Source organism: Aythya marila (genome assembly GCF_965140915.1).
Source record: "Aythya marila genome assembly, chromosome: 1".
Lineage (NCBI taxonomy): Eukaryota > Metazoa > Chordata > Aves > Anseriformes > Anatidae > Aythya > Aythya marila.
Genome location: NC_139042.1, coordinates 67,689,337 through 67,710,079, shown reverse-complemented (window position 1 = coordinate 67,710,079; position 20,743 = coordinate 67,689,337). Strand labels below are relative to the sequence as shown.

The window sequence follows — 20,743 nt, the reverse complement described above, 5'->3', positions numbered from 1 at the left end:
AATGTAAAAGTCTAAACACGAGTGTTTGTCTATACATATACTAGATATCCAAATACCTTGATGGACAAATAGAGACCTCTATGACATGTTCATCCCATCCTAAGTAGTAATTTGCCTAGCTAGCCACGAGGGACTTAATTCAGTTGCCTATGCAGAGGCACATAACGCCCGTTTGAGATGTCCTCAGGCAGTTGATACATACAGTTTGGGCTGGCAGACCTAACACAGCTCTTGCTTTGAAGAGGGAGTGAGGGCACCTCATCCCATCTGTGTCTGCATGGGGGTAGGGTGGGTGCATGGGTGGAGAGGTGTTCATTTCTTCTGCAGAAAGGAAGGGTGCTCCTGGCTTTTGACATGGTCTGGTTGGATGCATCCTGTCCAGATCTATGACTTTGGGGCACAGAAAGCTGCCTTTATTCTCTCAAACTTTTCTATCCAGAATCACTTAGATGGCAGTGAATACTACACGCAGCTATGTCTGTGACCTGTCTGCCCCCAGTCCTGACCAGCTGCAGAAGGAAAAAAGAAGTTGGTGATATAAAGATGCTTCAGAGTGACATAGCTGTCAAAATTGCATTTTGGGGCAATTTTGGGACAGACTAGGAACAGGCTGAAGAAAAATAATCACCTCTGCAGTCCTACTTTGCAGATAGGTTTCCTATCAAAACAGTTATTTTTGTGATCAAAATCATGTGAGATTCTTCTAGAGTAGACCTTTGCCTTGAATCACTCACCTCTGTTTTCCTTGGCCAGGTTGTCAGCCATCTCCCAGTAGTCGTAGCTGTGCAGGATGCTGTTGGTGATGCTGACGTGGTTGGCAGCCATCTGATGAATGCGCTGTGGGATGCTGATTATAGGAGATGGGGAAGGGGCCCCTGTGCTCCCCTGGGACCCTACAGAGCTGACTGGAGAAGGGCTAGGGGACATGGGTGATGGAGTTCCTGTGCTCCTGAAATCAGATGTTAACACCATTAGTTAAGAGGATGTTTGTTTTAAAAACATGTGAGTATCAGAACATACTGCAGGAAATATCTGACAACCGATCTGATCTAAGCTTCCGTGTGACATGTGAACTTACTTTCCACTGGTACCCCAAGGAGATGGGTTCTGGGCAGCTTTTGAGGAATTCTGTAAAAGAAAAATAATTCATAATACACATAACATGTAAAACGATAAAATGAAAAACAGTGAACAGCATAAAAGTAAAAAAAAAAAATGTAAAAAAATGGTGTAGGTAAGTCTTACAATGCAGTAAAGCCACTGGGCCTGATTTGGTGTTGTGATGAAGCAGTGCTGTAGCACAGACTCAAATCACATCCTATTAAACACCCAGGGTTGGGGCTTGTTAGGAAAACATGCTAGTTGATACTGAGCCTTTTGACAGAAATCCTGGGTGTTCAGAAGAAAGTGCTGTTAGGACTCTCTGTGAGGTTTAGGCTGGAATTTATTGCAATAGAGAAAACCAGAAAACCAAAAGGTCACTCAGTGTGCATATCCCTTTTCCACCAGTCATGGAACTTCTACCAGAAACCCAGAAACATTTTTTTGTTTTTGTTTTTAAAAAAGGATAGCTAGTCATATAGAAATCCTAAAACACTATTTATCCTGCTTGCTCTCCTGTGTCCCATTCTACTGTTTAGCAGTTATGAGAACAGATCTGTTTCAGGATTTCAAGGCTGAATTTTTCTGAACTTCAGTGCTAGCTTTGGGGTTTTGTTGGTCCGGTGCCAGCAAGCCTGCATGTCACCTGGCATTATCAGTGATATTTCCATACACACAGTGATCACATCCTCTCTTAACCTAAGATGGACACACCACCTGAGCCTCTCTTCAAAAAGATTGTTTACTCAGTTTTGACGCATTCCCTGAATTCCCTCTTGTGTTCCCACATCTTTTGTGCACATGTGAGAACTGGCTATGGTATTTTAGTAGTATTCACATCAGTGCTGTGTGGGCCCTGGCATCCTTCCTGCATTTTGACACTGGGCATTCTACGTCGCAGGTAACTGGTATGAAAAATTAAACTTGGAGTGTCCTGCAGTGGGCTCTTCCTTCAGTGTTATTATTATTATTATTGGTCTGTTTCAGAACTACTTGCCTTCATCTTTCTAGTGTATGAGAAACTGAGTACGTGTAATTTACTTACAGATTTGGAGGCAGGAAAAAGAGAAAATCAAACTGGAATCAAGGGTACTTCCAGTGTAAATTTAACTATCCTCTGCCTTATTGTACAACTTCAAAAAACCTCATGTTTTAGATGTTTTACTCCAGCCTCTTTTCAATTCTGCACCAGAAGGGTGCAGTAAGGATTCTGAAGAGAGTGCAATTGTTATAAGAGACCATCTCTTATCCCACTTTTCTTACTGCTACCCATTCTCCTGGTTTCTTTATACTCTGGGATGCACCTAGCTCCTGAATATCTGTGTCTGCTTTTTAATTCTCTGTTGCTTTTTATTTTTTTATATATATAATGGAAATAAAATACTTGAAAGTATATTTATTTTTTTTCTTTTCTAAAATAAAAGTATGTCAAATTTTACCTGAAAATATGTGTGACATGGTTCGAAATGTTTCTTTGATTGATAATATATGTGGAAGTTCTTAATGTAGTCAGCATTTCACATCACTTGGTTTTGAAAGCTTTTAGCTACCAAATATGAAATGAGTGGAGAATTGGCTTGTTTTCCACTGAAAATTATAGCAAATGGATTTTTTTTTTTCATTTTTTACTTTCAAAGGTGAAAATACTTTCTAATGTGAAACTACACTATCATTACATCGGCAGGAGCTTTGCAAAAAAACAAGCTTATCTTGGCTATAACAGAGTAAAAGTCCATTTTATGTTTGCTGTGAAACAGTTTCTGTCGAAAGTAGGAGACATTTTACGTGGTTGAGAGCCTGACCATCCTGTTCTTAATGCAGGCATTCTCTGAATTGGTAAAGAAAAATAAAGTGTTATAATGGGCACATATTTCTTTCCTCTGAAATCAAGTCATTGTTAGAAAAACATAATGTTGAATTATATATTGCTAAATTTTTAGAAGCAATTACAGTGACTTCAATTTCAGTTTGACAATAACAGATCTGTCAATTTCCTTCACTGTCTTTTTGTGTTTAGAATCTGGTCGTGAATGTTTGTGCTTGTATTTGAAATTTTTTATTAACTAAATGTCAAAGGATGGATGTTTTTCATTTCAAGGTATATTCTTCTGAAAAAAAAAAAAAAAAAAAAAGAGTCCCATGTTTAAAGACAAATGGTTATTCAGGTTCCCAAAACAGTTTCTCTTAAAACATTTGTATGTACATATTTTTTTCTTATTTTAAAGATAGAGGCTATTTTTCTGTTTGTAGATCAAACGCTGGATGGACTGACTGCTAAGAGGGCTCCATCAGAAAGGTTTTGTTCTTGAGTTACTTTCAGAGGAAAGCTGTCTGTCAAATAAAATACATTGAAATATGCAGAATGACTTCTTGCCTTATTCACAATAACTAGGCTATGGTACAGGCAGAAAGTGGAGAAGGAAGGTAGTACAGGTGGAGCAAAACAGGAAGGGGAAGCCAGTAGTTCTGGCAAGTTCAAGGCAGGTGGTTTGGTTGCCTTCTGATGCTCTTGTACGACCGAAGTCAGTGTGGGCTCTTTTCCAGTTCCTTGGGTGAGAACATGTCCCATTGCACTGTCTTACCTATGGACGCTGCTAAGTGGAAGCCCTGCAGCTGAAGACTGATCTGGATCAAAGTCATCACCCCACAGAAGTCTATTGGGATGTATAATCCTGGAGGGGATCCTTAGAGCAAAATCTCCAAAACCTACACAGCAGCGCAGGGTAGCACTACATAAGTGATTAAGAGTAATCTGAAAATGCCTGTTTGTTGGTACGATAAAGTTCTCATCCTGAAGGGACTTGACTTGTGTATTGTCTTGTGAAGGCAATATAACTAACTAGAGACCAAGTATTGCCATGGGAGCCTGTAGTAATACTTCTGCTGACTTGATAGGCCAAAAACTAAACTCAGCACAGCTATTGTTTTCTTTTCTTTTTTTTTTTTTTTTTAATAAAATGCTGTATTTACTAGAAAGACACACTGATTTTAAAACATCATTAAAAAATGTACCTTAAAATACTCAATAAGTGCTTTCGAATACTTGACAGCATGGTCTCTCTTGAGTCGGAACATCCTCCAGTACAGAAGGGCCAGGCAGCGGTAACTAGAACAAAAGGGAGAGCAGAAGGTAAGGTGTGCCCCCAAACAGGAATCCTGGTGAATTGTCTTAAATTCCCCAACTAACAGGCAGCAGAAGGCTGGTGGCACCCTGCTTAGTGTTGTTATCAGCATGCTGCTAAAAGGGTGCTACGAAACCCACTGTGCTCAGCTGGCCTTGCACAGTTGGCTTCCCAGGCCTTGACCCTGACTTGGAGCCCACTCGCTTGGCCAAAGGCCTTGCCTGTCAAAAAGTCATTGCAAGCCTGGAACCCAACACGTATATCTTATTTATTTTTTATTTCCTTCCTTGTTGCAAACGCAAAGGCAGCCTTTTGGGGTGTCTTACCCTAGGACTACAACAAAATATCTTGGCACCTATATAAGGAACTGGAGTCGCTCCGGGGTCCACTTTGTGCGCCCCCAGTCACCTCTTCCAGCAGATGGAGTCAGCTGGGAAACAGGCAATGCCTCGGACCTGTCTGGAGTTTGTGGGGTAACCTCCAACGTGGGAGGCCAGGCTGGAGGCCATGGAGGGGGTTCGGGGCCATTCCTATGCCTCCTGCCTGGTTTGCTCCCTGGATGGAGCCAGCAGCGGGCTGAGAACCTCAGCGTGCCCCATGCTCCTTGGTAGCCTGCAGCTGCCTTTAATGCTATGTAATTAAACAAGAGTAACGGCTATTAATTCTACATAAGGATAACTGATAATCAGTGCTTAATTTTACATAATGATAACTGATAATCAGCATTCAGGATGCACAAACTCATGTCTTCAGTACTGGATTTAGGCGTGCCTGTCTATTTTCTGAAACAAGAATCACCACCACCTCTTCACAGTAAGATTTTTTGAGTAGAACGTGTGGGATTGCACCACAGAACACAGCTTTTGGAACAAAAAGCCGATGTGTTGCACTTCTCCTGTGGCCGTGGAGGCCCTGTTTGTAAAAGCGATATTGGGTCTCCGAATTGCTGGGAGGCTTCAGGCGGGCAGCGCGGGGCTGTGCCCTGCTGCCCACCTTCAGGAGCTGCCCAGACCTCACTAAACCACCCCCAGGGCAAGCGGCTCTCCAAAAAACCCCAGCCGGGCTCCCTCGGCCGCCGGCAGCCGGTGACTTGCAGCCGCTCGCCGCTGGAGGACAGCCTCTGCTCAGCAGACGGAGGGCGCCTGGCAGCGGCCTCCCCGTCCTGCGAGCTGCCTCGGTCACCTTCACAGGTGCGGGCACATGCGGCTGCTGGCTGCTTGCTATTTTCTTTTTTCTTTTCTTTTCTTTTCTTTTCTTTTCTTTTCTTTTCTTTTCTTTTCTTTTCTTTTCTTTTCTTTTCTTTTCTTTTCTTTTCTTTTCTTTTCTTTTCTTTTCTTTTCTTTTCTTTTCTTTTCTTTTCTTTTCTTTTCTTTTCTTTTTTCTTTTCTTTTCTTTTCTTTTCTCTTCTCTTCTCTTCTCTTCTCTTCTCTTCTCTTCTCTTCTCTTCTCTTCTCTTCTCTTCTCTTCTCTTCTCTTCTCTTCTCTTCTCTTCTCTTCTCTTCTCTTCTCTTCTCTTCTCTTCTCTTCTCTTCTCTCTTTTCTTCTTCTTTCTTTCTTCCTTTCTTTCTTCCTTTCTTTCTTCCTTTTCCTTCCTTCCTTCCTTCCTTCCTTCCTTCCTTCCTTCCTTCCTTCCTTCCTTCCTTCCTTCCTTCCTTCCTTCCTTCCTTCCTTCCTTCCTTCCTTCCTTCCTTCCTTCCTTCCCTTCTTTCCCCACCTAAGTGTTTTTAAAGCAATTCCCATTCGTATATTCTGTGCTCCTCCTAATCACACAGCAGACCCAGGGCATTTAAAAGAAACGAACACCTTTGATTATTTTTTTCTCTCTCTCTCTCTTTTTTTTTTTTTTTAATGCAACTGATTAATTAGGACTCTTTATTTGTGGAGGCTAAAGATGCATTTAATTTGGATTTTTTAACAGATGGTTAATAGATGTTAAAAACACACTTGCTGATTGTAAATGTCCACTTACTGAGAATCAGTAACCATGTAATAGGTATTTTATGTATTAACTACATAGATATTAAATTAAAATTTGATTTTAATAACATTTTAGCATTTTACTAGCAATCAGCAACCACCCTATAGAATTTAAGGTGCCTGCGTATATCCAGAACTCCCAATTTAGAAGGTAATCCAGGAGGTTTAATTATCACCATCACCGTATCTCTCTTCAGGAAATGTAAATATAATTTACGATTATTGAGCCTAAAATGTCAGCCACAAAAAAATTACCAAACTATCGGTACAAAAGTACATCACTCATAAAAACAACAAACCATCAGGCATTTAAAAATTAATTATGCTGGCGCACCATAGCTGACCTGTCACAGTCAATAAGTACGAATTGCTTATTTACAGAGACAGAATGCAGACCTGCTACAGGGATACAAGGGCTGGACCTTCCCGGAGCAGAAAGTACTCTCTTTATTTCAATAGACAACATAATCCTATCTGGCTGCGTCCAGCATCTGATTTTCAAGAACTGGCTCGCTGCTGAGGAGCCTTTTGAGGAAATGTTGATCTACTAACCATAATGCTGCCAGCTGTTTGTCTTCTGGCGTGGCGTTGGGGCCTGAGTGGGTTTTTAGTCTCACCGCGTACCTTGAGCAAAAGGAAAGAAGCCAACGTGAGTTAACTGAGACAGCTTTATGTTACCGATCAGCTCCTGAGAGAGCTATGCTGACCAATGTCATTCGAGCTGCCCCCTTACAAGTATTTGCTGAAGTTACCAAACGCACATATCCTTTTCTGGTTGTGTTTTGGAGCTGTTTTGCCATGAACAGTGCCTCCCTGCACCCCTTATACAGCAGCAACTCCCCTGACCTGATCTGTCAGTACAGCCCAGAGGGCAAGGTGTTGCTTCCTGGCTCATTGTGCTGTCCTGCCACAATAACCTCCACTGCCGTGGAGCCCGGTTACACGGAGTTCATGCAGGAAGGTTTTCACAGTGTTCGAAGGCAGACGACAGCCTGCCTTGAAGCTGGTGCTGCCCTCACCCTGCCAGTTCTGAACGTGTCTACCCAGATTTGCACCTCCAAGCAGAGCACAGCAGAGGGGGAACATGTGGCTCAGAGCTATTTTTGCTCGTATGACATTACATTCAAATTCTATAAATATTAAACATCCACAGAGGTAGCACTGCTGTTTCAAGAGTGTATGTGCTATGCAATCATAAATTAGTTTCTGGAAATCTTGGCTTCCAGCTGTATACCTGAACAATGGGCAAGGTTAGGACAACACACAGTGCTTCTGGGCTTGCTTCCAGAAAAATACCTGTTCCCTATAATTAGCTGCTTGTGGTTTTTCTTATCTTTGTTTTCAAACTTTAATCCTGATACCCGTGCAAAGATTCAGTGGGAACATTTTGTTTTAACAGGCATACCTGGTAAACCTAGTATATTTTTCTGAGCTGCACAGCAAGTGAGATCAAAAGCAATTCACACTACAACACAACCACAGCTACACACATTATTGAAAGCTATGGATCTGCAAGCAAAATTCATTTCCAGAGTTAGGACCATATATTTGCTATCATGAGAAAAGACAGGGTAGACAAAGAAAGAGCTCTGTGCCTGTGATGGCGCAAGTATTGAAAAAAAGAAGGGAAGAAATGCAGAGATGCACTGTACTATTCTCCTACTGAAAAAAAATAAAATTTTATTTTGTTTAATAACCTTCCAGTTAGAAAGCTGGCCTCAATCCACTGAAATGCATGAGAAGACAGCCCTAAGTGGAATAAAATGCCAATGGAATTGTTAACATATGTGAGAAAATCATCGCATCAACACTAAATCCAAAAGAATGCAATTGTTTTAGGAGCTTTGCTTCATTATGAATATGATTAAGAAATAAACTGTTTTAATTTCTATGGACTTAGCACTGATGAGACCTGCATGGTTGACTGTCCTGAGCAATTATGCCATGGTCACTGACAGTACAGCTTTTTCTGCTAGTGTGGCTGGACTCTCTTGTGGACTCTCTCTCCCAGTCTCATCTCAGGTGCTGGGATGATTTTGACCTTTTTTTTCCCCTAGTAGAGCTGCCAGTAATGTTAACTACTGGTACCAACTGTAACGGAGGAAAGAACTTATGAGACAGAAACTTTCCTCGTAGGGACTGCAGGTTGGACTCTAGACTGTCCTATTTGGAGAGCCATGCAGCTGACCAAATTGGGGGTCTGCTTGAATAAGAGCTGGACAGCTCTCAGGACTCCGCTGGCTACAGTGGGAGCACACACAACAGATGGACCTCAAATGTCATTTTTCTACCACTGTTCACTTCTTCTTTCAGGTAACCATTACACTGCAGTCTTAAACATGTTTCAACATCTTGCAAATTACTACTCCATGAGTGTTTTAGTATTATGTAGCAGTTTTTTTCTACTTTTGAGGAGCACAGGACTTATATCTTGAAACTCTTGAAGTAATTTGCAATTCAAGTAATATGAAAAGCTTTGTTTATTTTGCATTCTACGTGGTTTCCTAATTTCCACTGAAATCATAGAAAATCCATACATGTTACATATGACTGACCAGGCACTTGGGAGGCCCTCAATTCTCCCCTTTTACTGTTATCTAGGGAATTATGTGGTGATGTAGGTGAGCATGTTTGCATGAACAGAGTAACCCCTGCAGTCATCTCCTCCCTTCCTACCTGATGAGTTCAACTGTTTCTGAATACATTGTATAGGGGGATTTAGATTCCATTGGGCCTTGTTCCATTGCATTTCCACACTCAATAAACGATAGTGCTGCTTCTGCATAATTCAGTGCCTTTCCAAACTTTTCCACCTAGAGGGAAAAAATAAGGACACAGAGAAATAGTGTAATCATCAAGATATGGTTACATTTGAAGGGATTGTCTCAACACGGGATTTTCTCAACATGAATTATAAACTTGACACAAGAGAGCATATCTTCAGATTCATAAGTTTTTCTATGAGAAAGCTAAAGCCCATCAAAATCTGTGCATCACTGAAAATTGTAAGATACAGAAAGCAGAGCTGAAAAAGGCTATGAGATGTTATTTGGTCCGCACTCTTCTGTCCAAAGAAGGATCCACTCTGCCTAAGGCATTCCTGGCAGATGTTTGTCAAAGATCTTCCAGTGCTGGGAATTCCGTGAATCACCAGGCCTTTTGCCCCAGCTTTTCAAGCATCATTACCAGTAAAAACAGTTTCACACCTCTTTGCAAATGCAGTCTTTCATCAGTCAACAAAGAAAGGTAATGAATATCTTCAACTAAGAGAATCAGAATTAAGCAGTTTGACTACTAACATTGTGTTATTCAAAGGCTCATCTCTGTCCTCATTTCTTCTTTATCCCTACCATTTTCAGCACAGCTTGACCTCTTGTTGGGATTTTACTTTCTGTATCCTCCTTTTCTTTCAGGGACTGCTCTGCTCCCTTAGCTTCTCCTGACATTCTTCTCTCTTGCCCCATTTCTTCTCCTATTGTCCATACTTTGACTCTGTGTATTTGTGTGCTTAAACAGATATATATACATGTATGACCTCCATGATAGTGTATATGCATATGTGCACATAACGTTCAGATGTGTACACTTACATACCACCTATCTGCTCTCAGAATTTCCTTTTTGATGTGGATAGAGATGAATCATACTATTACCTCTTTGTCCTGACTTGTCTTTCCTTCAGTCAGAACTCCTGCGGTACATAAAGCCCATTAATGGACTGGATGCATTTGGTTGAAATCTGATGCACACAGTGAAAGGTTAATGGACCTTATTCTTTTCTAAGGGATAAAGATTTTAAATAGTAAGTTTGGAATGGCACACTGGCTTCAATCTATTTTAGGTTCTTATATGACTCCCATTGCGATCATACCGGAGAACTTCACAAACTTTTTATTATATTTCTCTCCCTGACGTTCTTGTGCGGGTGGAAGTGCTATTATCCCAATTTCACAGATGGGGGACTAAGGAGCAGAGAGACTTAGAGTCATTTTCAGGCTGCTCACTCTAAGTGCCTATATTAGGTATTGCAGAGCCAAAAGAGGAGGTATTGAGCCCAGCAAGGTGATTCAAAGTGCTGCCATTTTCTTCCAGGATCCCTACACAGTTAAGAAGGCAGAAGTACCTGCAAAGAGCGATTCAGAGGGTGTAAGTAAGATGCTGGTCCGCTGTGAAGGAAGGCTGAATGTGAAGGATATTTCAATCACCTGACTCTGATGGGAGGCTGTTTAAACTGTGCCTAAGTGACTTTCATGCAGCAAATTTGTGGCAGAGCAGAGAATAATGCTTGTACCTCCTATTTCTGGGAGTCTACCATAAAAACATTTCTCTTCAGGCTAAGACAGAATTTACTTTGCATATTAAGTGATTTTTTTTTTCTGTTCTGTTTAAAGCAACACACTAAAATGTACCATTTGTACTTCTCCACAATATTTTCTGATTTAAGACTCGCTTTAAAGTAATATGGAGCTGAATAAACCATGGAAATTTGTGCTAATAAACTCAGGTAAAGTGTAAAACTCAGCGTTAGTGTCCTAAATTAAGGGCCCACTTCTGCTTCCTTTGCCATTTTATACTCTGCACAACTGAGAAAAGGAGGTGAAGAAACAGGGTGTGAGCTACCTTTCTTCTTTCTTGCTCCTGTGACCACAAAGTGCAAACAGAGTAAGGCAGGACTGCAGCTACCCCTACCTGGAAAATAGCCCTACTCATGCAGGGTTCCACCCCATATATTGCATCTGTCTGTCATGCCAGAAGCCTGGCATTTTTAATGCCGTGCTAGCTTATTCCTAGTGGTAGACAAACACAGCATTAGAGAAAGCTAAGAGAAAGCTAAGCAGAGGTCTCCTGGAGCACCAAGTACTTCATTGAATGTCTTTGTTTGGAAAGAAGAGGATCACTTTAGCACTCCATATAGCCCCAGCTTTCTCTTTTTCAAGAGGGTCTTTCTGACTATGGTTTTAAGTCAAAGCTAGGATCAAGAACCTGTTTGTTGCAGCACTCCTGTGTATGAAACATGTTTCTCTAGGGTTAAACAGATGCCTTGTGTGATTCTGATTGTGTTAGGAAGGGTCTGTCATGAAACTAGGATTCTTTTGGCACTGGAGAGACAAAGAATTTTCAAAAAAGGGCAAATTCCTCGGGCACCAGACCAAATTTGGGATGAAATTATAGAGCCTAACCAGCTCGTTAAACTGAGAAGATAGGTATGTGGTTACCTTATACAGTCTCTATTACCATAGTTACTAATTAAAGCAAAGGAATAAATGGAAAGTTTTATTTATCCAGGCCTTTATCTCAGTAAGTCATTATTTGTTAAGTCATAGTTTATTGGGCTATGAACATTTGATTATATAAACATTTCTTAATTTAACAAGCCTAGCCATCCTTATAATAGATTTTATAATTACCCCAGCAATACTGCACTGATGAAGAAACTGCATTACACAAATAATTTGGAGCAACATAACTGGAAAGAAAATGTTCTCACCATTGCATCTGCTTTATGCTTCTTCCGTTTAGCTTCCTGCATAAAGTAATCTGCATTGCGTGGCCTACCAGGGGAAAATAAGAAGACACTTTATTATTTTCTGAAGTGCAGAATGTTTTCAAGTTATTTTTCTCTTATTTTAAACCTGATTTGCAAACACTTTTTATGAAGAAAATACACTTATCATGTAACCGTGCATCTTATATTTTCAAATTGCTGCCTGTGGAGACAATAGCATTTATGGCTGTTCTCATTCTTTAGAAGTCAGTGATTCAAAGCAAAAAAAGCTAATAAAATGCATTTTTATGGATTATATAAACTGCTTCCCAAATTAGTGCAGTTTTGATCTGCCAAATGGATGCAAGCATTAAGCGGAACGAGTTACTCCATCTTCTTCTCTCCCTTGTGTTTGCTTACCTCTTTTTCTACTCCTCTCTGTACACTGTCATTTGCCTCGGCTTCTCCCTCCTCACAAAACAAGTGTGTGTTAAATGTCTCCACTCTGAAAATACACACTAAGTCTGCTTGCCTCTACTGCTACCATCTCTTCCTCCTTCTCCCTCTTATCTGTAAGCATGCTGAGAGTGCTGTTTACTCGGTGCTAGGCTGCCTGCTGAATGCCACTGGTGTTGCTCATGCCAAATTCTGTGAAATTTTCCATTGATTTCTCCTGGAATAAATTGTGGAGTCTCCATCCCTTTCTTAACCTACCTGACCTACTGACTGTAGGGGACAAATTCAACTGCTACCTCTGTGCTGAAATTCACAAGTCCCTTTCTGATACAGACTTATCCACTTCTGTTCAAACTGAAAACACAAACTGATGTCTCCTTGGCAATACCCCAGTGAGCTCCTCTTGGTTGAGGCAGGTTTCTTCACCTCCTCCCACAAGCTCTCTCTATTGTGCCTTCCTCAATCACTGTGAAGAGAGCCATTTGCCATGTCATTGCAGTACATAACCTAACACCTTAAGTTCAAGCCTCTCATAAAAGTTTTCACATTTCCTGACCTTGCAGATTCTTCCAGTCTCCTATGTGTGGGACGTGGCCATCCTTATAATACTCAGCCAAAACGTGCTCTGGTTCTCAGCATATACTGTGGTTACTGCCGTACCCTTAACAGAATCACGCAGACTCACAGAAGAGTTGAGATGGGAAGGGACCTCTGGAGATCATCAACCCCCCTGCCAAGCAGGGTCATCTAGAGCACATTGTGCAGCATCACATCTAGGAGGGTTTTGAGTATCTCCGGAGAAGGAGACCCCACAGCCTCTCTGGGCAACCTGTGCCAGTGCTCTGTCACTCACACAGTAAAGAAATGTTTCCTCATATTTAGCTGGAACTTTCTGTGTTACAATCTGTACCAGGTGCCTATTGTCCCATCACTGGGCCAACAGAAAAGAGCCTGGAAAGAGCCTGGCCCTATCATCTTGACACCATCCCTTCAGATATTTATAAACACTGATGTGATCCCCTCTCAAGTCCTCTCTTCTCCAAGCTGAACTGTCCCAGCTCTCTCAGCCTCTCTTCCTATGACAGATGCTCCAGTCCCCCAGTCACCTTCACAGCCTTCCTCTGGACTCACCCCAGTAGCTCCATATCCCTGTTGTACTGGGGAGCCCAGAATTGGACACAATGCCCCAGTTGTGGCATCACCAGGGCTGAGTAGAGGGACAGGATCACCTCCCTTGACCTGCTGGCAACAACCTAATGCACCCCAGGACACCATTGGCCTTCTCGGCCACAAGGGCCCATTGCTGGCTCATGGTTCACCTGCTGTCCTCCAGGACCAGCAGGACAGCCCCCAGCCTGTACTGGTGCACAGGGTTATTCCTCCCTAGGTGCAGGACCTTGCATTTGCCGTTGTTGAACTTCATGAGGTTCCTCTCGGCCCAGCCCTCTGGCCTGTCCAGGCCCCCTGAACAGCAGCACAGCCCTCTGGGGTATCAGCTTTGTTACTCCAGCAAACTTGCTGAGTGTGCTCTGTCCCTTCATCCAGGTCACTGACGTGTAAATTGAACAAGACTGGGCCCAGTACCGACCCCTGGGGGACACCGCCAGCTACAGGCCTCCACATGGACTCCTGATCACTCCAACACTTCTGAGCACAACCGCAAACTCCCCATCCAGCCAGTTCCCAATCCACCTCACTGGCCCCTCATCTATCCCACACTTCCTGAGCTTGCTCATGAAGATGTTGTGGGAGACAGTACCTCCATGTACTTGGAGGCAAACTCCTGGTCACTCTCAGAGGAGGAGGTTTATCCTTGCAAAATCATTTTCTTAGAAATGCTTAGAGAGTTATCCCTTTGCCCTTCTAGTGAAAATGAGATACGTTTTTGAGTATTTGCAGAATGAATAGTGATGTTCTTGCTATTCACGATTTTAAGAGCTTGGTTTCATCAAAAATACAGTATTGCCACTTAGCAATCCTAACTAGTTTTTTTTTTGTTTTTTTTTTTTTAAATTGGGATTTCTCAGCATGTTTATTTAAAAACATTTTTTTTGTGTGTGAGTCAGAGAAGATACAGATATAAAAATGGGATGTATGAATCAAAAATTCTTGCTGACAGCAGTAAGAGCACTTTTAGATCCATAACAGATTAGTGGGAACAAGGGGGAGCCTCTCAACAGAAGAGGACAGCCATGAATACTTCCTTGAGACAATAAGGGTATTTGCTAGTGTGTCTACTTAGTCTGTTTCCATCTACTTACATGCACACAGTTTCAAGGAGATTTAATTGCATCACAGAAGGTTAGTCATAACCCTATTTTGAAGAAAAGGAAGGCTAAATATCATTAGATAGAAATAAAATTTGAAGTCTGGATAATTTTGAATGACATCTGCCCTAAGAAGCTTGATACAAAGAAAAATATTTCCTTTTTTCCATCTTTCTTTAAAATGTTCTCCCTTAGAATAGAATTTCTTCCTAGCTTACTGTAGCTGGTAGGTCAGAAAGGGGACTAAAGACAGGTTTGTGTCCCAGTATCTCATAACCTACTACAGTTGCAAATACTTTCTGTACCCAGCAAGATGTTAACATTATCTTAATAATACAAACCATCTGGATTTTATTTTGGTCAATTATGAAATAATAGACATTGCAACAGTGTTAGTCTGATGTGGAAAAATAGCTATGTTTTCAGAACCATTGAAAGAATTTGTAAAAATTGATGTCCTGTCTCTCAAGACAATTGATGTCTTGTGAAATGACCCAGGTAAGATAGTTTACCATGAAGAGAGAGAAAACAAAGCAAAGCAGACCAAATCAACAAAGTAGTGGTCTCAGCTCTCTGAAATAATCAAAGTGATGAACCTTTACACGATCCTTTCAAATTCAGGTCATTAAAATGTATCCTTTGCAATATACCCTCCCATATGACACTCAGCACTATATATATAATTTGCTTATTTGAAGCATGGGAAGAGGCTGTAAAAACAAACCAAGATAACACAATGTAATTATGGTCTATTTATAAGTAAGTTAATTGCAAAATGGTTTTCAACTTGCAGCAGGATTTATTCTCCAGTACGCTTAGCAAGGAAGGCATTAGCAGTAGGCATGTACAGCATTGAGCCAAGAGGCCTTCTTTGAGGGCCCTGCTATAGGACAGCTGGGCATAATACAATGTGCAAAAATTGAAGTCATCAGTTTGTACTAAGGCCAATTGTTTTTGGGGGAAGCCTAATGTAAAAAAGAAGCTATTAAAAGACTATTGTTAAGCAAAGCATATATATTCACAGTAGGAACATTTAGATATTTTCTCAGGAAAAATTCAAGACTGATTTACAAATCAGTGGGTGACTAACAGAAATTAAGATTCATTAGGAAAAAATGGGTTGGGTATATCTTCTAGTTGCTTATACAGTGCTTGTTCAAAAGTGTTAATAAACATGCTAAGTCAAATTCTGATCTGTTTATGTTATCTGTGCAATTCTATTCTTCAATAGATCGCTACATGCTAATAAACTTGCAATTCAGATTACAAATGTATGTGTGAAAATGGAAAGCTGAAATATTCTATAAATTTAATACATGTTTATGTACACTGCATAGAACTGCATTTCTTATATCATTTTTGAAACAAAATAAGGATGTGCTTGGATTTAATTTTTTTTTTTTTTTTTTTTTTTTTTTTTTTTTAATGAGAAAGAAAGGTCCCAAATTCAGTTTTGTTTAGGTTCCCACTGTTGTATATGAAAGTCATTTGTCTTTTTAAATACAGTATACTAGTTTAAATTATTATGTTATGAAGCAAAGAAACAAAATAAACCCCTCTCTTCTGTATGCTCCTTGAAGGCAGGAGGTTATCTCAGTTCATGGACAAATGAAGACACCTGAAAAAGCTGATGCATAAATTAAGTTCTGAGGATTGCTCTTTTGCATACTGTTTATTTCGCATCTGTGAAGTTCACGAATACTCTATTAATCATAATCTGATTTTACAGACCCTTAAGTTACAGTGACTGAGAACCTGTACGTTTTACAAACATTAAGGTTCAACCAAATTTCCTCTGTAACTTGGCCCCTCTAGAGAAATTGGTTATAACCTCAGACTGAAGAATTTACAGGTAATCTCACTGCATGATAATTTCAGATACTGTATGTTATTATTGAGAGGTGTCTTAAGGAGAAGTAAATCTGTTTCCTCACATAAGAGATTCAGAAAGATCTGAGGATAAGCCCCTTTTCAGGTCTTTGGTCTAAGGTTTGCAATCCTTCTGCAGATCACAGCCTCACTACAGCCTGAGAAGCCAGGGAGTAGAGAAAATGTCCACAGGGCTAAATTGGTACTAGCACTGGAGTCTCTTTGTTAGGGTAAAAAGATTACTGGTCATAAATATATACTGAAGTCTGATGGAAAGATATTCCCTGACTTCTGGTTTTCAGGCAGATGAGTCTGATTCTCCTCTTAAGTTATTTGCAACTGTCTGTATCTGTTGGTGTCAGCACTGTCACTCCAGATTTACAAACAGAATTCAGGCCTCTATTTAAAAAAAAATAAAAATTTAAAGAAGTCTGACTTCAAATTAGCAGGTAAAAACAAGTGTTTTATCTCTATTAATAATTTTGACTGCACAAAAACCCTCTTTTGTTTCTGAATATCTGATTGTTGGTACTTGTAGAAATATAGTCCTCTTCAACAAAGCCAAAAAGGAGTTCTAATACACTGCTCTAATGCATCTCATATATCTCTCTGAAAGGCAAGAGAAAGAGTGTAAAGCATCAGTGCCAACTAAGTCAGGCTGCTGGTGAATTCTCCCTGGGATCAAGTGTCATTATGTGAAACTGGCTGCTCTCGAGGAGAATTTACCCTACTATGTTGATTGGGGAAAGCAATCAAGTACTGTTGGAACCAGTTCAACGCATTCTCAGTCAATGCTAGCCAGTCACCTAGGCACTGCAACAGAATCCAGCCTTTTACAGAATAACCCCCCCATGGCTAGATCTGATAGTACAAACAAGGCCAGGCTTCCTTTTCAGCAGTGGTATTCAAACCATTTATGACTTTGACAAGGGCAGCCTCAGTAGCATGTCTGTGGCTGAATCCAGGACGAGATTTATCAAACAATCTGCTACTGTCCAGAATTTCTCTCACTCGCGTTGCCACCACTTTCTGTGGGAGCTTGTCGAAAACCAGCAGGAAATACAGCATTTCCATCCCTTGTTATGTTGCACAGGATCCCAGCGTGAGGTGAGATGGCTGTGGGCATGGTAATTACTCCCGTTCCAGAAGCAGCCTTTGAGAATTTCCGGACTGTTGAGCTCCTGAGAGTGGTGTTACTATTACCCAGGTAAAATGCTAGTGTGTGTATGGTTCTCCCTCAACATCCTATTTAGCTGTATGCCATTACAGTGCATCTCTGCCACCTTTGTCTTTTGCTACCTTCTGTGAATTTAATTTACTCCAGTTTAGCAGATAATTGCAAAAATGTAAACTCGTGCAGTAAAAAAGGGGGAAGAGAATCAAACAAAGTGAATCAATAAAAGCTTTGCTTCGTACAGTAATTTATCGGCATCTACTGCAACATAATCTTGAAACTCAGCGCAACTGCTGGTATTTACAGAGTACGGTATAGCTGAGACTCAAATATACAATTTTAATTATAACTGCATTCAAAAGCACGTTTTTCATCTAATTTTTATATTTTACATGAACTAAATACTAAACTATAGCATTTTCTGCTTCATTTACATAATCTTCCACTTGAACATTATTTCTTACTGTGGTATGGTGCTTTATGAGGATACATTTAAAAAAAAACTAATAAAAGTTCAATTAAACATCATAAATGTAGCCAAGTGCATATTTTAATACCCTTCAGAGATAATGATGCTGAAGTGTTATAAAAAAACAAACTAGTGCTTCCTTAGTGTACAACAATTGCACATAATAAAAGCAGCTTAAATCATAATTCTAAATATAGGACCAGTTTCACAACTTTAGTAGTCTAGCCCCTAAAAAAGTGTGTGTACTGGAAGGGAACAAAACGAGCAACCTTGGAGTTTGGTCAGAGCTAGAGGCAGACCAGAAGATACTGGTATAGCCAGGGCCAGCCCATGTCCAGTTTTGAAGTTGTGCCAGCAGGCCCTGAACTTTCAGTCCAAGAAGAGAAGAAAATCCTCTAAGGGCAAGATAACCACATAAAGTAAAATGTGGGTGTATACTGTCCTGCCTATTTGCTGTTTCGGTTGGGGTTATACCTGGAGATGTGTCAGGATCATGTCCGACACGTTGGGTCGTAGGGAAAGATTCATGCTGGGGGTGAAGAATGGGGCTGAAGCTGGGAAGCGGGTATTACTGTACAAAATAGTGTTCTCCCCCGATGCATCACGGCCTTCTGCCCATTCCACAACTGAAAATAAATGCTGCTTAACTGCTGTGTCTGGGACGTGGCACACAGGGGTCCCATGGCACTGCGTGAGGCAGGTACCCAGTTATGTGACTCTCATGCTCACTGTGGTAGACCCAGCAGGTCTGGGAAGTTCAACAGAGGAGCATAATAGAGGGCAGAGAAAGCATTGGTGACCCATTTATATGATAGTGCTATAGGCATTTCAGAAACACGGGAACAAAGGATCTGATTGGAGTCAGGCCAAATGTAAGAAAAATTTACTCAATCACACAACTGCACAACTCCTATCTTGATGGGCTTAATATAACCAGGTCAATGGTTTAGATTAAATGAATAGATGAATAGTTCAGATACCTAGAAAGACAGTTACTGTTGGGGAAAAAAAAAAAAAAAAAGCAACCCAAATTAAAGCATGGCACCTAATTTAAATGAAACGCAGAAAGTTAAAATAAGTGGGGATTCCTATTTTGGCAAAAACACAACATTCCCCAGAATAACTATGTCAATGTGGTGAAATATGAGAGACTGAGAGAAAGAGTCAAAATCCACTACTAATTCCTGGGCATGACCCAGATTCATGACTTAAAGATATTCATGTGAAATCAATACCTGGACTAAAACATGCGAGGGCAAAGTGTGCATGTGAAGAGGGAGGAATGAAAGAAGTATTAACAATAGGCACTTGAGCTCCTGTATTAAAAGCAGAGGGAGAAAATCTCACAGCCTTGCAGATAAACTGCAGTTGTATCTCTTTTGTAGTATGCTAGATAAATATTCTGAAATCAACTAATTTCAGTAGAGGCTGAGGAAAGCCTTTACAGTCAAACCTAGGGAGAGAGGGCAGGACCACAGCTGCCCAGACTCACATTGTTTTAAAATGTCATGGAATCACACCCTGACTTCCCAAGAGGCGACTGAAATCCAAAGGCAGATAGAGACTTCTGTGAGATGGAGTACCTGGCAGCCAGCTCTGGTGATCCCAGCACTGGTGAGTGAGAAGCCAAGGTGCGGGTGAAACTGCTGGGTGACGGTACGTCTGAAACCTTGGCTGTGTCTGTGCTGGTGAAATAAACAGAGCAAGGATACCAGCTCTATCATTTGATGTCCATGCTGTTTAATTGCTAATACTCTCCCTGGCACAGTCTTGAGCTCTCTCCCAGACAATGCCTGGGCACAGCTGGGGGACAGCACAGGCCGGGGGCTGTTCTCAGGAGGCAGTGAGTGTTTTTTGTTTTGGGGAGTGAAGACAGTTTAATCATATAACCATAAGCAGTGCTGGATCGCTTGCCCATAGGGACAGAGGAGCGGCATGGATGTAGCCTGTAAGTTCAAACGAGGTCCACAGCCCCTGCTTTTCTTTGGCAACAGGGAATAATGGCTATAAATCCTTTACCCCGTGAGAATCTCCTGCTGGAGCCGATTAAGCATCTATTTCCCACCAAACCAAGCTCTTACAAAGTGGCCTATAAAGAAAGGGGGTAGGTGGTCATGCAGAGAACAGGCAATTTAATTATTTAATCACCGAGGCAGTGTCTGCTATGTAAGAGCTTAATGTTGTTTTCTCATGAACAGTGTGCACGTAAGAAAATTCAGTGCCACAAGTTAAAAGGGAAAGAGAGGAAGAATGGAACGATCAGATGAAGTCTTGAAATCCCCCAAGGCCAAGAAAATGGGAACACCCCAAAGTAAGCATATGAATTTGTGAGGACCTTGGTACAGCAGATGTTGGTCCATATGGCCAATAATATTTTAGATTGCCGATGAGAAGAAAGAAGGAATTCCTTTTCCTTAACCATGCTCCTGAAAATGTTCTCATCACTCCAGAAATCTCTCTAAACACTTCAGAAGACCAGGAGTCCTTGAGGAATTTTGGGCAAGGTAAAGTGTGCTGGATTCCAGCGGTTGTGTGGGAGCCACAGCTCAAGAGCACCTTTTCCTTTCTGCCTTGAGGCAGAGGAACAATGAAAAGGACACTGAAAATGAGAGATTTGGGTCCAAGCTGAAACTGAGAGGTGTGATAAGAAGTTCTCTTCAGCTCCTTATGAGCTATATCCATAACATCTTTACAGCTGGAATATTTCTTGGCCATATGATTTATGTATAGACAAACAAACACATTAATACTATCCCACAGCAGTGTATGTCCCTGAATTTGGGAGAATATCAACCTGTTGGGTGTATGTAGCACCTAAATCCA

At 41.0% G+C, this 20,743-nt stretch overlaps 1 protein-coding gene across 1 annotated transcript in view; it reads right to left on the bottom strand.

Annotated features, from left to right (window-relative positions):
• AFF3 (ALF transcription elongation factor 3) overlaps nt 1-20,743 on the bottom strand; it is a gene marked incomplete at its 5' end in the record, with an annotated part of 100,274 nt that overhangs the window by 10,432 nt on the left and 69,099 nt on the right. The window contains 6 exons of the mRNA XM_082784610.1: nt 735-949; nt 1,079-1,128; nt 4,114-4,207; nt 6,753-6,824; nt 8,877-9,013; nt 11,689-11,752. Coding sequence (XP_082640736.1) covers nt 735-949; nt 1,079-1,128; nt 4,114-4,207; nt 6,753-6,824; nt 8,877-9,013; nt 11,689-11,752 — 632 coding nt within the window. The remainder of the gene's footprint in view (nt 1-734; nt 950-1,078; nt 1,129-4,113; nt 4,208-6,752; nt 6,825-8,876; nt 9,014-11,688; nt 11,753-20,743) is intronic.